The 20,511-nt window shown below is 46.5% G+C and overlaps 1 protein-coding gene across 1 annotated transcript in view; it reads right to left on the bottom strand.

The window, feature by feature from the left end:
• LOC125686446 (uncharacterized) overlaps window positions 1-18,483 on the bottom strand; it is a 302,243-nt gene extending 283,760 nt beyond the window's left edge. Inside the window, exon 1 of the mRNA XM_048930429.1 lies at window positions 17,000-18,483. Within this exon, the coding sequence (XP_048786386.1) occupies window positions 17,000-17,480 (481 nt within the window). The 5' untranslated portion in view covers window positions 17,481-18,483. The remainder of the gene's footprint in view (window positions 1-16,999) is intronic.
• Window positions 18,484-20,511: the final 2,028 nt, after the last annotated feature.

Raw genomic sequence — 20,511 nt, 5'->3', positions numbered from 1 at the left:
TCCCTGTATAATACCATTCTGGAGAGAGAGAGTTTCCGAGCTGAGGTTCAAGCCAAAGGGGAAAATCCCCAAGTCAAATCTAATCAATCACAGGAGACGCCAGTAACAATACTGGTTGCTCCTGTGGAGGGCAAGAAATGGAAATGAGTGTCTTCTCGTCTTGAATGAAAAAGAGAAGAAGAGGAGGAGGAGGAGGAAGATCCAGGTGAGGGGCCCTTCTCAGAACCACCACCATCGCGAAAGGCAAAAGGGAAAACTAAGAGACGTGCAGAAGAGAGTGATGAAGAGGAAGTTTCTATTACTACTCGCCGGCCTCTAAAGATGACTGAAATCCAAGGTTCAAGAAAGGAGTTTACACGGCTCCCGAATGAAAGTCTTGTTTCCTGGTTGGTTCGCTGTTGGGACAGTGGGGCCCATAGCTTGTCTCTGGATGGTAATGAAGCTCGCCAGCTAGGCGCCATTGCCAGAGATCCAGCTATTGACAGAGGAATTAGTCCATGTTTGGATGAGGCTGCCTCCCTCTGGGAACGAGTGTTAATAGCCGTGAAGGAAAAGTACCCCTTCAAAAATGGCTTGAAGATTGCGATGAAAAAATTGGGATACAGTGGAAAAGGGTATCCAGTATTTGAGGGAAATAGGCGTGGTGGAAATGCTGTATGACCCTAACTTTGTTCCTAACCAACCACACCAAAACCGCGACCCTGAAAAGGTGAGGATGACACCTGAGATATGGCAGAAAATCGTGACAACAGCACCGGACAAATATGCTGCTACACTAACATCAGCATGTGACAGATACCAAGAACAACAGAGAACGCCCTTAGTTTATGAATTAATTGTTACGCTCCAAAACTACGAACAATTGCTGTCTCCAATTCATGCTGCCGTGGCTGCTATATCAAAAATGACGGAGCAAGTGTCTCAACTGATTAACCGTGACAAACCTGTAGCAGTATCAGAAACGCTTGATGAAGATCAGGATAATCAAATGAGTCTAGCGAAGGAGGTGAAGGAGATGATGAAATTTATGCGAGCCCACCTAATTAAAGACTATGAACCTTCCTTCTCACGTGCACCATCAAAGATCTCAGCTGTTAGAGGCAAACGCTCTCCGGCTCAAGTAAGGGATAATACACCATGAATTGTCTTATGGTATTACCTACGTCACCATGGAGAAGACATGAGGAAGTGGCACTGTGAACCTACTCCTGTACTACGAGCACGGGTGAAAGAATTACAAGGCAGATCAACAACCAGTGCAGTTGCTCCAGTTGCCACAGGTAATGAATAGGGGGGCCCTGCCCTCAGTCGGGGGGGGAAAGGGATAATAGAGTATATTGGACTGTGTGGATTCGATGGCCTGGCACATCAGAACCACTGAAATATAAGGCCCTGGTGGACACTGGTGCACAGTGCACTCTGATGCCCTCGAGTCACGAAGGGACAGAATCAATCCATATTTCTGGAGTGACCGGGGGCTCTCAAGAATTGACTGTGTTGGAGGCTGAGATAAGCCTCACTGGTGAGGACTGGCAGAAACATCCTATTGTGACGGGCCCAGGGGCTCCATGTATACTAGGTATTGATTATCTCAGAAGGGGGCATTTCAAGGATCCTAAGGGGTATCGATGGGCCTTTGGAATAGCTGCTGTGGACACAGACGACATTAAGCAGCTGTCTGTTTTGCCTGGCCTGTCAGAAGATCTGTCTGTTGTGGGGCTGCTGCGAGTAAAAGAGCAACACGTACCGATTGCCACAAAAACGGTGCACAGGCGACAGTACCGCACCAACAGGGATTCCTTGCTCCCCATTCATAAGTTAATTCGTCAACTAGAGAGCCAGGGAGTGATCAGCAAAACTCACTCGCCTTTTAACGGCCCCATATGGCCAGTGCGTGGTGGACTACCGTGGCCTGAATGAAGTCACACCCCCACTGAGTGCTGCTGTGCCAGACATTTTAGAACTCCAGTATGAACTGGAGTCAAAGGCGGCCAAATGGTATGCCACCACTGACATTGCTAATGCCTTCTTTTCCATTTCTTTGGCCAAAGAATGTAAGCCACAGTTTGCTTTCGCATGGAAGGGCATTCAGTATACCTGGAACCGTTTGCCCCAGGGGTGGAAACACAGCTCGACCATTTGCCATGGGTTGATCCATAGAATCATAGAATCATATAATCACTAAGGTTGGAAAAGACCTAAAAGATCACCCAGTCCAACCGTTCACCTATTACCAATAGCTCCCACTAAGCCATGTCCCTCAACACAACATCCAGTCTTTCCTTGAACACCCCCAGGGTCGGTGATTCCACCACCTCCCTGGGCAGTCCATTCCAGTGCCTGACCACCCTTTCTGAAAAGTAATACTTCCTCATGTCCAGCCTGAATCTCCCCTGGCGTAGCTTGAAACCATTCCCCCTGGTCCTATCACTAATGACACGAGAGAAGAGGCCGACCCCCAGCTCACTACAACCTCCCTTCAGGAAGTTATAGAGAGCAATAAGGTCTCCCCTGAGCCTCCTCTTCTCCAGGCTCAACATTCCCAGCTCCTTCAGCCTCTCCTCATATGGCCTGTGTTCCAGACCCCTCACCAGCTTTGTTGCCCTTCTTTGAACACGAACTGTATCCATACGAACACGAACGAACACGAACGAGCACGAACATGAACAAATCCAAACTGTATTGGAACAGGGCAGTGCTCCTGAGCACCTGCAGTACATTGATGTCATCATTGTGTGGGGCGATACAGCAGAAGGAGTCTTCACGGAAGGAGAGCGAATAATCCAAATTCTTCTGCAAGCTAATTTTGCTATTAAGCGAAGCAAAGTGAAAGGACCTGCCCAGGAGATTCAGTTCCTACGTATAAAGTGGCAAGATGGTGTCTTGCTCCAATTTTTAGGAGGGAGATGAGGTTCTTTAATATCTGTATACCCGGTGTGAGATTAAGAAACAACGGTTCATATGTTGTTGCATCCAGTTTATTACTAACACCTAATCAGGGAGACGGGGAAGGGAAGGAGGGCGATAGAAAAGATGGAAAAGAAGCAGGAGTTGCGTACAGCAGGGATAGTCAACAGCAGGATCCAGCAGCGGTCCCGTTGCACGGTGTTTGAAGGTCCCGGGCAGAACGCAGCAGAAGACGGGGAGCAGCAGCGTGGCCGGCCTTGGGCAGCAGGCAGGTAGAAGAGGAAGTCGAGGAGCCATTTCTTGAAGCAGCAACAGCGGTCAGGCAGCAGGCTCAGGAGAGTTCCGCAGTATGCAGGAATCACCTCAATCTTCAGGAATCCCTCTATCTTCCGGAATTCCTCTCTCTCCTTCTTGAGGAATCTCTTGTCAGAAACCTATCCTCATGGTTTTCAGTTCCTCTTTTATCCTCCTTGTTCCCCTGCCTATGTGACAAGGATGGGCCTTGAGCAAGAGTCATTGAGTACCTCCTGAGATGGCCATCATCCGGAGATAAGCCCACACAAAGGAGCACTTCACAGCTATTCAGCTGCAGTTCATCTCGCTCTCGTCGCCCCTGGCCTTGTCCATCTGCGTTCCCCCAGACAAAGGATTTCACGGTCCTTGCTCGGGACTTGTCTGGACTTGAACAAGTCCATCTGTGTCCCCAGCAAGCTTTGAGACACAGAAGTTAACAGAATAGTCTCTTACACCACCCCATGACTCAAAGGTTGCTTTGAAATGGGACACAGATGATCCATAATGGTGAGAGAAAAAGATACCAAGCATAGGGGTAAAGAAGGGGGGAGAAGGGGGTAGGGAATCAAAAGTTTCATACAATCATTACAAGAGATTCATCAGGGTAGGCCCTGATGTGCTTGTCTTCCCCATCAATAGAGGAGGTTACAATCTACATAGGTGATTCAACACATCTTATAAAACACGGAACCATACAATTAACAAACATAAGAGTTGCAACAGCACACAATATCAACCTGCCACAGACACCACTCGGTGATACCTCAGGAGTGGTGACACGAATGTTACATGATGAATAAAAAGTAGAAAGTGAAAAGAGGCAACCATACATTTGGCAATAACCAATAACAAATAAATACAACAAATAGAGATACGCCATTACTACTCACAACAACACAAAACATAGTAAAAATACAAAATGTAATCAAGAGGTATATTCAGTATTCTAACATGATCACATTTTCAATATTTCTGTCACAAAACATTAGAGTTCTTTCAGTGTTCAGTCAAGGTCCATAGGAGTATTCTGAAAAAAAAATAAAACGAGACACCGATTTGCCCTTTTCTGGGGGGGGCTTTGTTAATATGGTTAACAAATGAGGGAGCAATCCAGCAAGTGTTAATTTTATATTCCTTTTTCACGGTGTCCTTGGCCTTCCAAGGATATTTGTTAAGGTATCCCATTAAGGTTAGGGAAACCAGCCTCGGGTTAGCTGAGCCAGTCTACACAGGCTGGCCCAGGCGATAAGTGTTTCCCCTTTGTTGTGAGCTTTCTAATACATCCACCCTTCACCGCCCCCACCCCGCTCACTTGGGAGGGGCGGAGACATCAGTTTTCTAATGGCTTGGATAGCCGTTCAGGTTCCCTGAGAGAGGCCCTAGGACCGGGGTTTTGCTTTCCTCTAGATTCTCGAGTTTTTGTTCTGGCCACCAGTTAACTAATTTCTCTAATCTATCTGTTGTCAATCCATCCATCAAATTTCGTGGAATACCCCTTTTCCAGCCCAGAGTCCAAAGTCCATTACGTTTATGATCAATACTCCGTCTACCTGTTTTTATTGGGGGCAAACCCTTTTCAGCTCCATTAAGTTTTGGGCTAGGTGGCCTGGGGGCAAGACTGGCTACTGCAAGCCTTACACCTCTTGGCTCAGATTTACTGGGAAAAGAAACCGCCGGCCCATATTTTCTTCCATAATTAATTAACTCTTGGGCTACCTCCCCCCACGTCCATACTTTGCATCCTGACTGCAGATGGTTGGGGGTTACAGTTTCTTCTAACACTGCCCGGGTTCTTTCTCCCTGTGACATAGCTTGTATCCTTGCTTGTAATTGTATGCCTATGGGTTTTAGTGATTCTGGAAGCCCTCTAATTAAAGGGGTCATTCTCTCAGGATCAACGGGCATCATCATGGGTGATTCATGATGTGGCTGCAGCTTTCTATCATACATCAGTTGGAGACAAACAGCCTTTTGAACGCTTTCTACTAATTGGTCAGTAGTTCCAGTAATGGCAAGAGGGTCTCCCCTTTCCAAAGGGTTGAGACCACCTGCCCAATAGGCAGCCCTCTGTGTTAATGACCAGGGAGCACGACTGTTACTGGTAGTTAAAAATACTCCTGGTCCCCAATAACCTTCTGCTTCCTTTTCTGTTAACTGAATCTGATCGCCACCAGTGAGACTCACCCTCCACACATATTCTGTCTCTGATTCCTTTGGAGAGCGGCTAAAGTCCTTTTTGAGTTTTGCTAGTTCGGTGGCCGAGAACGGAATTTCCTTAACATTCATTTGAGGATCTAGATCCTCACTGTTATCGAAGGTATATTCTGTTTTTATCAAGGGACGCAATGGGGCTATTGGGGTTTCTAATTTGTCTAGTCTTTCCTTTATTTCTTGTAATTCCTCCTGAGGAAAAGTTTTTTCTTGAGGCAACCTATGGGTGACAGTATCGCCAGTATCTTTACGTGTTAACAGTTCCTTGAAAGCCATCTGCAACAAGGTCGAATTATGTTTCTCTCTTTCTAGTTGTTCCCCGAGATTAACTATTTGATTCTGCAGAGTTTTTACGAATTCTTGTGTAACTCTAACCGACTCCTGTAGTGCTTCTATGGTTTGGAGTTCTGCCGAATGCTTTTCATTTCGGAACTCCACGGCAGCTTTTAAAGCAGCCCCGAGAACGGCACAAGTAAACGACTTTCCTTTTCCAGCTCGTGAACGAGCCTCATTCTGTAAGACACTAATGCGGTCCGAAACACTCTGCAAATTATGCCAATTTTGGCGTGCCCAGTCCACCCCTGACAAAGAGGGACGAGCACCATGCTTTTCTAAAAGGTCAAATAACACATCTTCACTTTTCATACTGGCAATACTGTTACTCATTTCTTAATACAATGAAAGATCTACACTAAGGGAGGAGGAGGTACACGTGTTCAAAAGCTCAGTTACTCCTCACCGCTCCTCCCAGGGAGATAAACCACACCTAAACAAATGCAAATGCTCCAATCACTCCTCCCTTTTGTTGACAGGAACACACAAAGACAAGAAGCTAGAACAAACTGTAAACACCACACCTAAGTTACAGTTCACTCCTTGCAACTCCAGGAGGTGCACACAACTCAAACCACTCCTCCCTTTCTTTGGGGGGAGCACAAAAAATGTGAAGCTAAAGCAACACTTTCTAGGTTTCAATAGAGTAAATAAAACTTCTTGGAGAGGCACACACGTTTTAGTCACAAAATATCACTTCCTCACTTCCCCAAGAGGCGCAAGCACGCAGACACACCAAATTTCACACTTCAGTTACCAAATAACCAGAGAGGTCTTCCTGAGGAGGCACACACGTATTAATCAAAATGCAAATAGTCAAAATACGTCCCCGAGAGGTACACACATAAAAGGTAAAGTTTCAGAATATGGAGCGGTCTTGCTGGAGAAGGACTCACGTCTAAATTTTCAAAACTATCGCTCCTTGCAACTCCAAGAGGTGCACACAGAAAAAAAAAGTTTCAAACTATATCTGGAAGGACATGTCTCTCACCGCGGGTATCCTGCACCGACTTCGCCAATAAAAATGTCTCGCTCCAATTTATAGGAGGGAAATGAGGTTCTTTAATATCTGTATACCCGGTGTGAGATTAAGAAACAACGGTTCATATGTTGTTGCATCCAGTTTATTACTAACACCTAATCAGGGAGACGGGGAAGGGAAGGAGGGCGATAGAAAAGATGGAAAAGAAGCAGGAGTTGCGTACAGCAGGGATAGTCAACAGCAGGATCCAGCAGCGGTCCCGTTGCACGGTGTTTGAAGGTCCCGGGCAGAACGCAGCAGAAGACGGGGAGCAGCAGCGTGGCCGGCCTTGGGCAGCAGGCAGGTAGAAGAGGAAGTCGAGGAGCCATTTCTTGAAGCAGCAACAGCGGTCAGGCAGCAGGCTCAGGAGAGTTCCGCAGTATGCAGGAATCACCTCAATCTTCAGGAATCCCTCTATCTTCCGGAATTCCTCTCTCTCCTTCTTGAGGAATCTCTTGTCAGAAACCTATCCTCATGGTTTTCAGTTCCTCTTTTATCCTCCTTGTTCCCCTGCCTATGTGACAAGGATGGGCCTTGAGCAAGAGTCATTGAGTACCTCCTGAGATGGCCATCATCCGGAGATAAGCCCACACAAAGGAGCACTTCACAGCTATTCAGCTGCAGTTCATCTCGCTCTCGTCGCCCCTGGCCTTGTCCATCTGCATCCCCCAGACAAAGGATCTCACAACCTTTGCCCAGGACTTGCCTGAACTTGTTCATCTGTGTCCTTCAGACAAAGGATTTCACAATCCTTGCTCGGGACTAGAACAAGTCCATCTGTGTCCCCAGCAAGCTTTGAGACACAGAAGTTAACAGAATAATCTCTTACAGATGGCTGTTGTCACATCCCGACAGATGTGATCAACAAAATCACTGCTATGTCTCCACCCACTAGCAAAAGAGAGACACAATCTTTTCTGGGTGCAGTGGGCTTTTGGAGAATGCATGTTCCAAACTACAGCCTCATTGTAAGCCCCCTTTATTATGTGATGCGAATGAGAAATGAGTTTACATGGGGCCCTGAGCAGCAGCAGGCTTTTGAACAGATTAAACAGGAGATAGCCTGTGCCGTGGCCCTAGGGCCAGTACGGATGGGACAGGGTATACAGAACATCCTCTACACTGCTGCTGGACAGAACGGTCCTACTTGGAGTTTGTGGCAAAGAGCCTCAGGAGAGACCCGAGGCCGACCCCTGGGATTCTAGAGTCGAGCCTACAGGGGGTCGGAAGAGGGCTACACTCCAACTGAGAAGGAGATCTTAGCCACGTATGAGGGGGTTCGGGCTGCTTCTGAAGTAGTCGGTACTGACACACAGCTCCTTCTGGCACCTCGACTGCCAGTGCTGAACTGGATGTTTAAAGGAAAGGTTCCCTCCACCCATCATGCTGCTGATGCCACTTGGAGCAAGTGGATTGCACTGATTACACAACGAGCACGGATGGGGAACCTCAGCCGTCCAGGAATCCTAGAAGTCATCATGGACTGGCCTGAAGGTAAAATGTTTGGAACACCACCAGGAGAAGTAGCTCGTGCTAAAGAGGCCCCCCCATACAATGAACTATCAGAGAATGAAAAGAAATATGCCCTGTTCACAGATGGGTCGTGTCGTATTGTGGGGAAGCATCGCAGAAGGAAATCTGCTGTGTGGAGCCCCACACGACAAGTTGCAGAGGCCACCGAAGGGAAAGGAGAATCAAGTCAATTTGCAGAGGTAAAGGCTGTCCAACTGGCCTTAGATGTCGCTGAACGGGAGAGTTGGCCAGTGCTCTATCTCTACACTGACTCATGGATGGTAGCAAATGCCTTATGGGGGTGGTTACAGCAGTGGGAGCAAAATAACTGGCAAAGAAGGGGTAAACCTATTTGGGCTGCTGAACTGTGGAAAGACATTGCTGCCCGAACAAAGAATATGGTTGTAAAAGTGCGCCATGTAGATGCCCATGTGCCCAAGAGTCGGGCTACTGAAGAACAGCAAAATAACCATCAGGTAGACCGAGCTGCCAGAATTGAGGTGGCTCAAATAGACCTGGACTGGCAGAAAAAGGGTGAATTATTTCTGACTCGGTGGGCCCATGAGACCTCAGGTCATCAAGGGAGAGATGCAACATACAAATGGGCCAGAGACCGAGGGGTGGACTTAACTATGGATGCCATTGCACAGGTTATTCATAACTGTGAAACATGTGCCATCATCAAACAAGCCAAGAGGATGAAACCCCTCTGGGAGGAAGGGCGATGGCAAAAGTACAAATATGGGGAGGCATGGCAGGTTGATTATATCACCTTGCCACGATCTCGCAATGGTAAGCATTATGTGCTTACTATGGTGGAGGCAACCACTGGGTGGCTGGAAACATATGCAGTACCCCATGCTACCACCCGAAACACCATACTGGGTCTCGAGAAACAAGTCCTGTGGCGACATGGCACCCCAGAAAGAATTGAGTCAGATAATGGGACTCATTTCAAAAATTCTCTTGTAAATACTTGGACCAAAGATCATGGCATTGAGTGGATTTACCATATTCCCTACCATGCACCAGCCTCTGGTAAAATTGAACGCTACAATGAATTGTTAAAAACGATGCTAAAAGCACTGGGTGGCGGAACATTTAAGCACTGGGAGAAGCATTTGGCAGAAGCCACCTGGTTAGTCAATACCAGAGGATCTATTAATCGTGATGGTCCTAATCAATCCAGTTCCCTACATACTGTAGAGGGAGATAAAGTTCCTCTTGTACATGTAAAGAACATATTAGGAAAGGCAGTTTGGGTTCTTCCAGCTTCTGGAAAGGGCAAACATGTCCGTGGTACAGTTTTTACCCAGGGACCAGGATCCACTTGGTGGGTGATGCAGAAAAATGTGGATGTTCAGTGTGTACCATAGGGAAACTTGATGCCGGGGGAGTGCAGTTACTAATTCTATGTATATGTATATAGCCATGTGTGCATTTTAATCATTTTTTGTTTGTTTGTATATATGTATATATATTTTAAGCATGATGTAACGATGTAGAATAAGGGGTGGAATGTCATGGTTCTATGTTTTTGTTTTTGTTTTTGTTTTTTTGTTTTTGGGTTTCAGTATTCCACATCAAAACATCATGTAGTGTACGGGGCATTAGAGTGTCACTGCCCCAATCCCAGGTACCTATCCCTGTACATTACAGCAGTCACGGGATCTGGCCCTTCCGGGTGGGGGGGGGCGCTCTCTTGCTGCCTGGCAGTGGGTGCTGGAGGGTGCTTTCCTAGCCGTTCCAAGCTTTTCAGGTTTGAATCGGTCCCGGGAACTCTCTCTCTCATCTTGTCTGATTTATTCATCTCAATTTCAATTAAATTGTATATATTGTGTTATATTGTATTCCAATATTATAGTAAAATAAGTTTTCCTCCATAGATTGTTGCCGCTGTTCTTTTCCTCCCTTCCTTCCTTCCGATTTTGTGGGACTGGGGTGGGGGGGGGAGGGCAGAGGCCTGTCGCCCCTGTCACGGACATAGATTGATCTGGTCAACTCCGTGACAAGCTTTCAAGGCCTTGGGCTCTAGTTCCTAGAACCAGTTTCTCTATTTCCCAGTGCTATTCCTGTAGACTTATCACATGCTCAGTTAGTATTTCACTCCCTAGTTGGGTAGAGATCCCTGTTTGTACAACGTAAGGCCTTTTGTACAGTATTTTGAAAAGACTGAACCCCTCCTTTGCTCTAGGTTTCATTCCGGTCCTAAGGAGAACCAAAGGCAATGACTGTGGCCAGGATAGTCCAGCTTCTTGGCCCAGTGTTACAACCTGTGATTTAATTCGGTGGTTCATCTTTTCCTCCTGACCACTTGACTGTGGTCTGTGTGGTATGCGCAATTGCCGATTTATTCCCAATAACTTACTGACCTGTTGGACAATCTCTGCAATAAAGTGAGTTCCCTGGTTGAAAGGTATTGTTGCAGAACACCCAAACCTTGGAATAATCTCCTGCAACAATGCCTTGGTTATTTCTTTGGCTTTATTGTTCCTGCAAGGGAATGCTTCTGGCCACCCTGAGAGGGGATTGGTTGGAACTAGCATATTCCGTAACCCTCCTTTTTCCTGGCAGTTCTGAGAAAAAAAAAAAAAAAATTAAAAAATTTGCGATTGTTGCCCTGGAAGGTTCCCATTCCAACAAGCCCCACTTGTACCCTGTTCCTGGTACTAGGATTGTACAGTTACTTTCTGGTGTCTGTCCCTTCCATATGTTTTATTAATTTTTCTGAACTGCAGAAATCAACAATGTATGAAAAAAAGGGGGAAATTGTGGGAATCAATTGTTGTTTCTGCATTAGAATTAGATAATATTCACTGAATGAAGGCTCATCGACTTCAGCCAAAAAGACAGAAGATCTGTCAATGGTTTATGGGCTGGTCCGGCCCAGTTCCGTGACCAGCAGGGCAGAGGGATCTGCGGATCCGCGCCTCTGGGAAAGGGGAAGCAGGGGACCCCAAAATACTTGAAAACAACAGCACTAATCTGAGGTGGAACAAATGATTTTACTAAATATAGTATTAGTAAAATACAATGAGAGAGAAAGAGTCTGTCTGAATTGTATAGACCTCACCACAATGCTGGGGTGAGAAGTGCAGTCCAGTTGAGTGACTGAAGAAAAGACGGTGAAGTGCAGATAGCGAAGAAAAAGGATCAAGTGACCTTGCATGGAGTTATATCTCCTTGCTGACCGCAAAGCCTCCAGGGGAAATGTAGTTCTTCTCCATCGGACAAACATTCGGCAGATATCACACCCCACCCCCCAGAGCATTACATGATGTTATGGTGTGGAATACTGATGACCAAAAATCATAAAACCATGACGTTCCACCCCTTATTCTACATCACTACATCATGCTTAACACATGGGATTACAGACTGCACTCCCCCAACATCAAATTCCCTTGTGGTACACACTGAACATCCCCGTTTTTCTGCATCACCAACCAGGTGGACCCAGGTCCCTGGGCAAAGACAGTTCCGTGAAGAGGTTTGCCCTTCCCAGAAGCTGGAAAAACCCAAACATGGCAAATGGTTGGACTATGTTTCTACCCCTGGAGCAAAGGATTCCAGGTATACTGAATGCCCCTCCAGGTGAAAGCAAACTGTGGTCTAGATTCTTTGGCCAAAGGAATGGAGAAATAGGCGTTAGCAATGTCAATGGTGGCATACCACTTAGCTGCTTTTGACTCCAGTTCGGATTGGAGTTCTAACATATCTGGCACAGCAGCACTCAATGAGGGTGTGTGAGAAGCCTTCTTTGGTTTTTTTTTGGCTCAAAGCTTGCTTCCTGAGGTTTTTCTTGTGATAAGACTCTGAGTGACTTGTCAAGGAGGCAAGTGATGTGTGCTAACTGTGTGACAATTGATATCGCTTTGGGAACATTTGCAAGCCCCTTCCCCCAGAACTGCTTGCTCTGTAGAAGAGCGGAAGAGAGTGCTTAGCAATGTTCACTGGCGGAAGATCTGGCCTGTAGCCAAACCACTCCAACTAAGAATGGAAGACTGGGGGGATGATACCATTGTATCTTGGGAAGGCAAGATGCAAGTTGGTGCCTCCCTGCTTCCTCTGATCTGCTGGCAAGGTGTATGGGTGTCACGGATTTGACCAGATCAATCTATGTCCGTGACAGGGGCGACAGGCCTCTGCCCTCCCCCCCCCCACCCCAGTCCCACAAAATCGGAAGGAAGGAAGGGAGGAAAAGAACAGCGGCAACAATCTATGGAGGAAAACTTATTTTACTATAATATCGGAATACAAGATAACACAATAGATACAATTTAATTGCAATTGAGATTAATAAATCAGACAAGGTGAGAGAGGGAGAGTTCCCGGGACCGATTCAAACCTGAAAAGCTTGGAACGGCTAGGAAAGCACCCTCCAGCACCCACTGCCAGGCAGCAAGAGAGCGCCCCCCCCACCCGGAAGGACCAGATCCCGTGACTTCTGTAATGTACAGGGATAGGTAGCTGGGACTGGGGCAGTGACACTTTAATGCCCCGTACACTACATGATGTTTTGATGTGGAATACTGAAACCCAAAAACAAAAAAACAAAAACAAAAACATAGAACCATGACATTCCACCCCTTATTCTACATCGTTACATCATGCTTAAAATATATATACATATATACAAACAAACAAAAAATGATTAAAATGCACACATGGCTATATACATATACATAGAATTAGTAACTGCACTCCCCCGGCATCAAGTTTCCTTGTGGTACACACTGGACATCCCCATTCTTCTGCATTACCCACCAAGTGGATCCTGGTCCCTGGGCAAAAACTGTACCACGGAGAGGTTTGCCCTTTCCAGAAGCTGGAAGAACCCAAACTGCCTTTCCTAACATGTTCTTTACATGTACAACAGGGACTTTATCTCCCTCTACGGTATGTAGGGAACTGGATTGGTTAGGACCATCACGATTGATAGATCCTCTGGTATTGACCAACCAGGTGGCTTCTGCCAAATGCTTCTCCCAGTGCTTAAATGTTCCGCCACCCAGTGCTTTTAGCATCGTTTTTAACAATCCATTGTATCGTTCAATTTTACCAGAGGCTGGAGCATGATAGGGAATATGGTAAATCCACTCGATGCCATGATCTTTGGCCCAAGTATTCACAAGAGAATTTTTGAAATGAGTCCCATTATCTGACTCAATCCTTTCTGGGGTGCCGTGTCGCCACAGGACTTGTTTCTCGAGACCCAGTATGGTGTTTCGGGTGGTAGCATGGGGTACTGCATATGTTTCAAGCCACCCAGTGGTTGCCTCCACCATAGTAAGCACATAATGCTTACCATTGCGAGATCGTGGCAAGGTGATATCATCAACCTGCCAGGCCTCCCCATATTTGTACTTTTGCCATCGCCCTTCCTCCCAGAGGGGTTTCATCCTCTTGGCTTGTTTGATGATGGCACATGTTTCACAGTTATGAATAACCTGTGCAATGGCATCCATAGTTAAGTCCACCCCTCGGTCTCTAGCCCATTTGTATGTTGCATCTCTCCCTTGATGACCTGAGGTCTCATGGGCCCACCGAGCCAGAAATAATTCACCCTTGTTCTGCCAGTCCAGGTCTATTTGAGCCACCTCAATTCTGGCAGCTCGATCTACCTGATGGTTATTTTGCTGTTCTTCAGTAGCCCGACTCTTGGGCACATGAGCATCTACATGGCGCACCTTTACAATCATATTCTTTATTTGGGCAGCAATGTCTTTCCACAGTTCAGCAGCCCAAATAGGTTTACCCCTTCTTTGCCAGTTATTTTGCTCCCACTGCTGTAACCACCCCCATAAGGCATTTGCTACCATCCATGAGTCAGTGTAAAGATAGAGCATTGGCCACCTCTCCCATTCAGCGACATCTAAGGCCAGTTGGACAGCCTTTACCTCTGCAAATTGGCTTGATTCTCCTTTCCCTTCGGTGGCCTCTGCAACTTGTCGTGTGGGGCTCCACACAGCAGATTTCCATCTGCGATGCTTTCCCACAATACGACACGATCCATCTGTGAACAGGGCATATTTCTTTTCATTCTCCGGTAGTTCATTGTATGGTGGGGCTTCTTTAGCACGTGATACTTCTTCTCCCGGTGGTGTTCCAAACATTTTACCTTCAGGCCAGTCCATGATGACTTCTAGGATTCCTGGACAGCTGAGGTTCCCCATCCGTGCTCATTGTGTAATCAGTGCAATCCACTTACTCCAAGTGGCATCAGTAGCATGATGGGTGGAGGGAACCTTTCCTTTAAACATCCAGTTCAGCACTGGCAGTCGAGGTGCCAGAAGGAGCTGTGTTTCAGTACCGACTACTTCGGAAGCAGCCCGAACCCCTTCATAAGCGGCTAAGATCTCCTTTTCAGTTGGAGTGTAGTGCTCTTCAGACCCTCTGTATGCCCGACTCCAGAATACCAGGGGTCGGCCTCGGGTCTCTCCTGAGGCTCTTTGCCACAAACTCCAAGTGGGACCGTTCTCTCCAGCAGCAGTGTAGAGGATGTTCTTTATACCCTGTCCAGTCCGTACTGGCCCTAGGGCCACGGCACGGGCTATCTCCTGTTTAATCTGTTCAAAAGCCTGCTGCTGCTCAGGGCCCCATGTAAACTCATTTCTCATTCGCGTCACATAATAAAGGGGGCTTACAATGAGGCTGTAGTTTGGAACATGCATTCTCCAAAAGCCCACTGCACCCAGAAAAGATTGTGTCTCTCTTTTGCTAGTGGGTGGAGACATAGCAGTGATTTTGTCGATCACGTCTGTCGGGATGTGACGACGGCCATCTTGCCACTTTATACCTAGGAATTGAATCTCCTGGGCAGGTCCTTTCACTTTGCTTCGCTTAATAGCAAAACCAGCACTCAGAAGAATTTGGATCATTCTCTCTCCTTTTGTGAAGACTTCTTCTGCTGTATCGCCCCACACAATGATGTCATCAATGTACTGCAGGTGCTCAGGAGCACTGCCCTGTTCCAATACAGTTTGAATCAACCCATGGCAAATGGTCGGGCTGTGTTTCCACCCCTGGGGCAAACGGTTCCAGGTATACTGAATGCCCCTCCATGTGAAAGCAAACTGTGGCTTACATTCTTTGGCCAAAGGGATGGAAAAGAAGGCATTAGTAATGTCAATGGTGGCATACCATTTGGCCGCTTTTGACTCCAGTTCATACTGGAGTTCTAACATGTCCGGCACAGCAGCACTCAGTGGGGGTGTGACTTCATTCAGGCCACGGTAGTCCACCGTCAGCCTCCATTCTCCACTGGCTTTACGCACTGGCCATATGGGGCTGTTAAAAGGCGAGTGAGTTTTGCTGATCACTCCCTGGCTCTCTAGTTGACGAATTAACTTATGAATGGGGAGCAAAGAATCCCTGTTGATGCGGTACTGACGCCTGTGCACCATTTTTGTAGCAATCGGTACGTGTTGCTCTTTTACTCGCAGCAGCCCCACAACAGATGGATCTTCTGACAGGCCAGGCAGAACAGACAGCTGCTTAATGTTGTCTGTGTCCACAGCAGCTATTCCAAAGGCCCATCGATACCCCTTAGGATCCTTGAAATGCCCCCTTCTGAGATAATCAATACCTAGTATACATGGAGCCCCTGGGCCCGTCACAATAGGATGTTTTTGCCAGTCCTTACCAGTGAGGCTTATCTCGGCCTCCAACACAGTCAATTCTTGAGAGCCCCCGGTCACTCCAGAAATATGGATTGATTCTGTCCCTTGGTGACTCGAGGGCATCAGAGTGCACTGTGCACCAGTGTCCACCAGGGCCTTATATTTCTGTGGTTCTGATGTGCCAGGCCATCGAATCCACACAGTCCAATATACTCTATTATCCCTTTCCCCCCCCGACTGAGGGCAGGGCCCCTCTATTCATTACCTGTGGTAACTGGAGCAACTGCACTGGTGGTTGATCTGCCTTGTAATTCTTTCACCCGGGCTCGTAGTACAGGAGTAGGTTGACCGTGCCACTTCCCCATGTCTTCTCCATGGTCACGTAGGTAATACCATAAGACAATTCATGGTGTATTATTTCTTACTTGAGCCGGAGAGCGTCTGCCTCTAACAGCTGAGATTTTTGATCGTGCACGTAAGAAGGAAGGTTCATCGTCTTTAGTTAGGTGGGCTCGCAAAAATCTCATCGTCTCCTTCATCTCCTTCACATCCTTCGCTAGACTTGTTTGATTATCCTGATCTTCATCAAGCGTTTCTGATACTGCTACAGGTTTGTCACGGTTAATCAGTTGAGACACTTGCTCCGTCATTCTTGATATTGCAGCAACGGCAGAATGAATTGGAGACAGCAATTGTTCGTAGTTTTGGAGCGTAACAATTAATTCATAAATTAAGGGTGATCTCTGTTGTTCCTGGTATCTGTCACACGCTGACGTTAGTGTAGCGGCATATTTGTCCGGCGCTGTTGTCACGATTTTCTGCCATATCTCAGGCGTTGTCCTCACTCTTTCAGGGTCGCGGTTTTGTTGTGGGTGGTTAGAAACAAAGTCAGGGTCATACAACATTTCCACCACGCCTATTTCCCTCAAATACTGGATACCCTTTTCAACTGTATCCCATTTTTTCATTGAAATCTTCAAGCTATTTTTGAAGGGATACTTTTCCTTCACAGCTGTTAACACTCGTTCCCAGAGGGAGGCAGCCTCATCCGAACATCGACTAATTCCTCTATCAATAGCTGGATCTCTGGCAATGGCACCTAGTTGGCGAGCTTCATTACCATCCAGAGACAAGCTATGGGCCCCACTGTCCCAACAGCGAACCAACCAGGAAACAATACTTTCATTCAGGCGCCGTGTGAACTCCTTTCTTGAACCTTGAATTTCAGTCATCTTTAGAGGCCGGCGAGTAGTAATAGAGACTTCCTCTTCATCACTCTCTTCTGCATGTCTCTTAGTTTTTGCTTTTGCCTTTCGCGATGGTGGTGGTTCTGAGGAGGGCCCCTCGCCTGGATCTTCCTCCTCCTCCTCCTCTTCTTCTCTTTTTCGTTCAAGACGCGAAGACACTCGTTTCCATTTCTTGCCCTCCACAGGAGCAACCGGTATTGTTACTGGTGTCTCCTGTGATTGATTAGATTTGACTTGGGGATTTTCCCCTTTGGCTTGAACCTCAGCTCGGAAACTCTCTCTCTCCAGAATGGTATTATATAGGGCACGGTAAGCACAAGCCAAACCCCACATAAGTTGTACCTCCTTAGATTTATGTAAGCCGCATAGTCCCTGACTCAAATACTGGCTTAGTTTCTCAGGATCCCACAGGTGTTCAAGAGTAAAATCCCATGACACTGCGGGTCCTCATGCTTCTAAAACCTTTCCTAAACCTCTCCATATTCCCTGCCAATCATCATTCTCTAGTTTTGGAAGAGACTCCTTTCCCTTAATACGAATGCATAGGAATACATTCAGGAAAACTGATGACACGAACAACAACATGGGTATTAATTCAGGATTCAAAAAACGTTTGACAAACCGAGAAGAAAACCCAGAGACTGGTCTGAACATCGTGTTGTTTGTAAAATTAGCTATTCCATTTGGGATGTAGCTGTTTGTGAAATTAGCTACTCCATTTGGGATGTAGTTGTTTGTGAAATTAGCCATTCCTTCTGGGATGTAGTTGTTTGTGAAATTAGCCATTCCTTCTGGGATGTAGATGTCAAAGTTCAAATCATACCACATTGCAAATAGGTAAAACATAGGTGTCTCCATCAGTGCCCTTAGATAGATATATATGGATGCAATTCCAAAACACACAAGTGTGAGATGGATTATTGGCCAGTAGGTTGTGACTAACACCATTGCTTTAAATCCTTTACCCAGCACCCCCACGATAACGAGTGGGTTCATCGCTGGTGCTTGCTAAAAAAGGGTTAATGAATTGAAGCTAACAAGAGGAGAGAAAAAAAAAAGAAAAAAGGCACTACCCAGACTAAGTAGTGCTCAAAGTTTACAAATATCCCAGAACACTGGCAGTACGCCTAATCTTTCAAGGTCAGGTTTTCCAGCACAGAAACCTGAACTACTGACAATGCTCCCTAACGAAGCTCTCTAAGAGCAGAGAGAAAAAAAGATTCGTTCAAAAAACTAAAAAGCAGTCGAGCCCCACGTTGGGCGCCAAAAATCTGTCACGGATTTGACCAGATCAATCTATGTCCGTGACAGGGGCGACAGGCCTCTGCCCTCCCCCCCCCACCCCAGTCCCACAAAATCGGAAGGAAGGAAGGGAGGAAAAGAACAGCGGCAACAATCTATGGAGGAAAACTTATTTTACTATAATATCGGAATACAAGATAACACAATAGATACAATTTAATTGCAATTGAGATTAATAAATCAGACAAGATGAGAGAGAGAGAGTTCCCGGGACCGATTCAAACCTGAAAAGCTTGGAACGGCTAGGAAAGCACCCTCCAGCACCCACTGCCAGGCAGCAAGAGAGCGCCCCCCCCACCCGGAAGGACCAGATCCCGTGACTTCTGTAATGTACAGGGATAGGTAGCTGGGACTGGGGCAGTGACACTTTAATGCCCCGTACACTACATGATGTTTTGATGTGGAATACTGAAACCCAAAAACAAAAAAACAAAAACAAAAACATAGAACCATGACAATGGGAACTGGTGAGTCACGGCCTGAACCTCTGATTAATCACCTGAGGCGAGCCATGAGTCAGCCAGAGGACCACATGTGAAGGCAATTCACCTGTGCTGCTAGAAGGGGGGGAGCCTGGCTCCACCCCTCCTAGATCTATTTAAGAGCTGGCTACAAGAGGGGAAGGATGTTTTCTGGAGGTCACCTGTCTTGGTGTTTTCTGGTGAGCTCAACCGAAGGGTAAGCTCTTCCACTTATTTTCTTTTGTGATCATTGTCTACTTTACCGAATTCTCTTGATTATTTTGTGATTATAACATCTTGATATCTATTAATTATATACAATTATATTGTGATTATAACATCTTGGTTATACACTTGGTGAGCCAGGCAGGCCAAATACACTAAAATTAACATCATGTCTTTTCTATGGAGTTTATATAAATGGGTCAAGGGGTCGAACAATACTCCTCTAGAGAAAATGATTCTAGGGCAGATCCCAGGATTTGAGGAATCACCCTATTATGAGTTAGCTGCTATCATTGAAAAATGGGGTCCCTTACGCGTTATGGGCTATATCTCCCCATATGGTATGGCGGACTAATTTCAAGGACTTAGCAAGGATGTCCTCATTACTAAAGAAAGACATCTGGCTGCCTCCATGGTGGCACGGCCGTTATTAAGTGCCTTAAATCATGCGGATATAAGAAATTATACTTTAGAAACTGGAAATCAGCTTTTGAAAGACCGCATTGAGAAGCTGGAGCACGAACTTGGCATTTTAACAGGGAAGAAGCCAATTCTACATCTTCCCGTAGGCCAAATTCATAGCATTTCAATAAATGATGACCAGACTCCTGAATGAACAGACTTCGTTGATCAGGAGAACAAGAAATCTAGATCAGACCTTGAATGTCCAATTATGACTGATCCACTGGAAGTCCGTCCTGTTGTAACCCAGAAAACAAAAAAAGTACAGGACAGACCAGCAGGGGTGCCGCCTGTTCAATGGCCCCCTGCCCGGACTCATTTACATGTTACAGCTCGGCCATACACGGCAACAGACTTGATGGACCTAGTACAACGATTTCGGCAGAAGCCTAGAGAAAGTGTGCCGGCTGGTTATTGAGACTATGGGATTCTGGGGCAGAAAGTGTCTTGGTGAATGGCCCAGAAATAGCTAAGTTGGCCACCATGACCGTCCATCCTGCTCTCAGACAGAGGTTATACGTAGGTAATCAATATCGTGATGAAAACCATTCCATACTAGAATGGTTAATGGCGGCCTGCCGTATGGTATGGCCGAATAAATCAGACATACCTTTACATACAGGCATGTGGTCCTCCATGGAGGACCTTCAGAACTATATCCGCGAACTGGGTGTAAGAGAGTCTATCTATGAAGATACATTTGATGGCCCTGATATGGTTAAATTTTCAGCAGGGATGAGAGATTTAATTTTACAGCAAGCTCCCTCCCATCTGAACGGCACCCTAGTCTCCATATTAAATCCCCTTGTAGCATCAGAAGCCGTAGTCCAGCAGGCTGCCCGGTTAGTTGCCGACTTGGGAGAAACAGAACGCCTGCGGACTAGGCGCAATATTCGGTTTTTGGAGGAAGCAGA

Source organism: Lagopus muta, chromosome W (assembly GCF_023343835.1).
Source record: "Lagopus muta isolate bLagMut1 chromosome W, bLagMut1 primary, whole genome shotgun sequence".
Classification (NCBI taxonomy): domain Eukaryota; kingdom Metazoa; phylum Chordata; class Aves; order Galliformes; family Phasianidae; genus Lagopus; species Lagopus muta.
Note: the sequence above shows the minus strand (reverse complement) of the source record. Positions and strands in the feature narration are given on the sequence as shown.